This window comes from Culex quinquefasciatus, chromosome 2 (genome assembly GCF_015732765.1).
Source record: "Culex quinquefasciatus strain JHB chromosome 2, VPISU_Cqui_1.0_pri_paternal, whole genome shotgun sequence".
Taxonomy (NCBI): Eukaryota; Metazoa; Arthropoda; class Insecta; order Diptera; family Culicidae; genus Culex; species Culex quinquefasciatus.
In genome coordinates this window covers 29,201,370-29,206,809 of record NC_051862.1, presented here as the reverse complement: position 1 = coordinate 29,206,809, position 5,440 = coordinate 29,201,370, and the positions used below count along the sequence as shown (strand labels likewise).

The following is a 5,440-nucleotide window of genomic DNA, read 5'->3' as shown; positions in this document are numbered from 1 at the left end:
AATTTAACCGAACACGTTTAATTTGAATTGCCCATTTTAAAATGTTTATGCACGCAAAAATTAATCCTGGGCAATTCTAAAGTTTAAAATTTCAAAACTTTTTGAAAAATTCTAAACATTTCTCCTGCATCCTGAAATTCTGAATTGGGTACTAAAGCCCTATGTCAATTTTTATGTACAACGGTAAAAAACATGATTAAAAACCATTTCTAAGGGACCATCCATAAACCACGTGGACACTTTAGGGAGGGGGTATGGCGATTGTCCATGCTCCATACAAAAAAGATTTTTTTTTTTGTATGGACAATTGTCCACGAAGGGGGGGAGGAGTACGAGATTCTCAAAAAAGTGTCCACGTGGTTTATGGATGTTCCCTAATCACTTTTTTCATTTTAATGCAAAAAAATGACAGGACAACATTTTTTCGATGGATCAACTATGTACTATGGGGTTTCAGGCGGCCATAAATCGAAAAACCGACATACTCTAATTATTTTTTTGGTATTTTTTTCGAAAATAAACATTCTAACTAAGACAAATCCGGAGTTTGAAAGTTGTAGGTTCAAAATTCACTGAATTGCAGACCTTCAAAGGCGAAAATGGTAAGAAAAAACATGTTTTTTGACAAAAAATGATTATTTTTTACAGTTGTACTGTGTAGCTGTTTATGTATTTTTTCCTGCATCATTATATATATTCAGAAAGGTAATTGATTCAACTTTTCAAAAACATTTTACAAAACACACTTTTACTGACTAAAAAAAAAAATAAAAATCAAAAAAGATGGATTTTTATTCAAAGTTTAGTTTTTTTCAACTTTGTTAATGGAGTACTTTTTTTGTGTGCATTTGTGCGATCTGAAAATTTTGCAGCTTAAAATTTGAACCATGTCCTAACTTGTCTCCAAATTTCAAAGTGCACTTATGTGCACTTTTTGAGTTATGCCATTTTGAACATTTTGATTCGTGCAAGAAAATCAATGATTTCGTGTATACGCTTGGTAAAAATCACATTATTTACCTGCGGAGGCAGAAATGACGTACCTGCTACACTCAACCCCCGGTGGTTGGTCACTTTTTCGTTTGAAACTTTTTTAGTTTGTACCCCGCTGGTTGGTCAAAGTCAAACTAAAAAGTGACGAACTGTCACTTTTTACACGGCGCTCACGCACACTATCAAAACAAACGTTTGATAGTGTGTGTGAACTCCGTGTAAAAGGGGTGTCAAACTAAAAAGTGACCCCGTTCGTTTGACAACAGTTGGTGTCAAACCATCGGGGTTTGAGTGTATGTATGTTTAGAAATTGATTTGATATTCATGATTTTGTTGGTACTTAGGTACGTTTAATAACATTAGAAATTCCTATTCTAAGTATTTTACAGAAACGATTCGTCGAATATTCATATCAGTTCGTTGTTGTGTTCTTTTGAAAGTATGGATAATAATACCGTAGTGTCCCTGTACGATATAACGAAGCACTATTCTGAAAACGTGAGAACTGCTTTCGAGTATATTTGTAAGAATTACAACATTGCAGAACCATCACATGATCAACTCAGGGAAAATCGAAAATTAAACTTTTTTTTTGGAAATATATCAAAATTCATTTGTTTTCATTATACTAAGTGCAAACAACACAAAAAAGCAAAAAAATATTTTTGGCCGCTCGCTTATATGGAAATACCCCATAGTGCTATGGTCCCCTTGGAACGAGCTGTCAAGTAGGAGCTGTTCTGTCAAGGAGGACCACGAGGTTAATTTTTCAAAATTGATTTAAAAATCCATTTAAACTCTTTGTGGTCGTACAAAGAGTCATTGTGCTCAAAAAAAAGCTTTATCGCTGTAAACAATAAAATCAGCAATCTAAGCTTCATTTAGGACCCAATTCCTAAATTCGAATTTCTACAATACACTCAACCCCGGTGGTTGGTCACTTTTTCGTTTGACAATACCGTAAGCTGGGGTCAATCGGGACACTGGGACAGCAGTTTCAACCAAGTTGGAGCACAATAAATATTTTGATTTTTCAAGTTGGTTTCGGTTACTGAGTCTGTTCTAACCAACAAAATGTGTACATCCATTTCCAAATTTGAAAGTTTTAAGTGCTCTAAAACTGCTGTCCCTATTCAGACTGCAGTCCCAATTCTCTCCAGATTACGGTATTTATACTTTTTTTTATTATTAAATTCTAAAATTTAAAGATTCTAAAATTCTAAAATTCTAAAATTCTAAAATTCTAAAATTCTAAAATTCTAAAATTCTAAAATTCTAAAATTATAAAATTATAAAATTCTAAAATTATAAAATTCTAAAATTCTAAAATTCTAAAATTCTAAAATTCTAAAATTCTAAAATTCTAAAATTCTAAAATTCTAAAATTCTAAAATTCTAAAATTCTAAAATTCTAAAATTCTGAAATTCTAAATTCTGAATAAATAGCTGAACATTTTTTGTATACATTGTCAAAGGAAAGGAAAAATAGCTCAAATCAAATAAAAATGTTTTCAAAAAAATATTTGCTTATTTTTAATTTTTGAATTATTTTTTCTGATATTTTGATTTTGAAAATTGTATTTTTTTATATTTATTTTGAAACATCAAAAAATGCGCAAAACAAACCCGTTTTTTAAGTTTATATTTTCCGTGTCTTTTTATCCAGGTAGAGATGGATTCTGCAAACACATAGTTTGTTTGACAGTTGCTTTGCAAAAACGGCAAAATCGACGGTTGCGACCGTAAACAAACTAAACTTTTCCGCGAGTTTCTTGAAAAAATTGCACAATTTTCATGAGATTAAGAGATTTTATAGGCTTAATTTGTTAAAATAGGATAGTGCGAGTACATTCGACGAAAACCAGCAAGCGGATCGACGGATTTCAGTCACCATGGATAAATTTACCGTGAGTTAACCAACCCCCAAAATTGTCAACAAAAACTTTCAATCCCTCAAAAAACCTTCCTTTTCCAGCTCGACATGGACGAGCTCCTGTCGGACATGCAAAGCCTGCAGGTGTCCGCACTGAGTCGGGCCGCTAAAATCAGCCCGCTGGTCCAGGGCCGCACGCTCGGTCCGGACTGCGCTCCGTTCGCCTATTCCACGACGGACGCCGACAGCGAAAACGACCCCAATCTGAGCAACGTCTCGTCCTCGGAGCCGGATTCGGAACCACCGCCGGAACGATACGTGCCGAATTTGAAGGTGACGATAGGGAGGTCCCAGGAGGGGACGCGCAAGGTGGATATTGGCGAGCTTGGGGCGTTGGTTTCGTTCCGGATGTTTGAGCAGGAACGGGAGCGGGAACGGAGGAAGGAGGTGGCGCGGGTGTTGGAGGAACGGCAGGTTCGGGTGCGGGAGGCGGATCGATTGCGGGAAGAGCAGCACAGGGAGCGGTTGAAGAAGGTGGCGGAGGAGAAGGAGAGACGGGCGAGGGAGGTTGAGGTGAAGCTTCTGGAGGCGATCCGGGAGCAGGAACGGGCGGCGAAGGAGTTTGAGGAGCGGAACAATGCGGAGATTGAGGCGGAGAATCGCCGGCTGGCGGAGGTTTCCGAGCAGTTGAGACGGAAGGATGAGGAGATGAAGCGCAAACAGGCGATGTTTGAGGCGATCCGGACGCACCAGGGCAACTTCCGGAAGATGACGGACGTGTTCACGAAGACGTTGCAGGCCAAGGCGGAGTATTTGGCGAATTTTGGCGCGCAGAAAAAGTCGGTGCAGACGGTGGTGAAGGCGTTCGAGCAGTTGCTGCATGGAGTTAACGTAAGTCGGGAAGTGACGCAGCAGGACGTTGACAGGGCGGTGGATTACTGCAAGCAGATGGAGCAGATCAACGCGGAGGTTGGCGAGATTTTGAACCGAATTCAGCAGGAGGTGGCGGATCGACAGAAAAAGGAGCAAGAGCAAGCGGAAGCTCAAAAGCAGCAGCAAAAGCCGGAGGCACCACCGGAGGTTGCACCGCCGGTTCCGCAGGACACTCCGGATACGACGGCGCCGAAGGCCGCTCCCCCACCCAATCCCCTAGCGGCGTTCGTGTCCCAGGAGAGTCTGGCGTTCTACACGGAAATCAAATCATTCTACGAGCAGCACCAGGCCGCGGTCAAGACCCTGCTGGACGACGCCTCGATGAAAACGTATCGCTTCAGCTGCCAAAAGGCCATTAACACCCCGGTCAACGCCATCTCCGCCGTCAGCCGGGAACACTTCCTCGACAAATTCACCAAACTGGACGCCCTGCTCAGCGGTCAACAGGTCCGCGTCGGCGATCAATCCGTTTCCATCAACGCCCACCCCCTCGGCCGAACCTACTGCACCATGCTGCTCGCCAAGAAGTTCGTCAGCCAAGCGGACACGGCCATCTCCAGCAACCAACTCGCGGCCTTCCCCATCGCCTCCATCATCGTCGCCCTGTGGCAAAAATACCCCGACTTTGGCCGCTTCTTCCTCGCCTATCTCCACAAAGAGTGCCCATACCTCGTCCCCTACTACCTCCCCCAACTCGCCGGACAATCCCAAGAGGACTACCTTAAAGCCATCGGCTACCGTTTCTCCTCCGAAGGCATCCTAGAAAAGCAAGACCAATACCTCAAGCGAATGACCGGCCTGGCCCGCCTCTACGGCGCAGTCATCGTGACCAACCTGCGCCGTGGCGAGTCCGCGCCCCACCCACACGGCCTCGAGTGCGGCTGGAAGTGGCTGTGCAACATCCTGAACCTGGCCCCACTCCCGGACATTTGCGCAACGCTTATAACGGAGTTCCTCCAGACGGCTGGCGGTCTCCTCTGGACGCACTATGGGCGGCAGTTCGTCAAGGTGATGCGCGTGATGCACGAGCAGTATCTGCCGGAGTTGAACAAGGTGGACGAAGGTGGGCCCAAGTCGCGGCTGGAAGGACTCGTGGCGAAGATTACCGCGGAAGGGCGGATCGAGCGGCCCGAGGGGATGATGGCGGCGGACTTTTGGTAGGGTGTTTTTGTGTGCGACTTTTGTTTCTGGTAATATATTGTTTCTGTAGAAAAAGCGAAGTTTTAGCATGATAAAATCATCCGAAAGCCACAATTGAAGATATTCTCAAAAGGAACTGTATTTCGAATCCAATACCCGTCAATACTCGATGGTAGATTGAGATAATTACATTTTTAATTTAAAATTTTGATCGTAACATCTCAATCTACAAACAACGACTGACGATCGAGAAAATACCATTTTGTCCTCGAAGCTTGTCCTCGTTTTCAAAAATTAAAAAAATTAAAAAAATTTAAGAAATTTAAAAATTGCAAAAAATATAAATTAAATTAATTTTTCAATTTTTGAATTTTAGGTTTTTTGACATTTGAAAATTTTTGAATTCAAAATTTTTAAATTTTAGTATCTTAGAATTTTAGAATTGTAGAATTTTAAATTATAGAATTTTTAAATTTAAGAATTTTTGATTTTTTTGTATTT

At 41.6% G+C, this 5,440-nt stretch overlaps 1 protein-coding gene across 1 annotated transcript; it reads left to right on the top strand.

The window, feature by feature from the left end:
• Positions 1 to 2,714: 2,714 nt before the first annotated feature.
• On the top strand, positions 2,715 to 5,014 carry LOC6047573 (nucleoporin Gle1). The gene is made up of 2 exons (XM_038256580.1): positions 2,715 to 2,900; positions 2,969 to 5,014. Exons 1-2 carry the CDS (start codon positions 2,886 to 2,888, stop codon positions 4,958 to 4,960), a joined length of 2,007 nt encoding a protein of 668 aa, XP_038112508.1. The 5' UTR covers positions 2,715 to 2,885; the 3' UTR covers positions 4,961 to 5,014.
• The last annotated feature ends 426 nt before the right edge of the window (positions 5,015 to 5,440 follow it).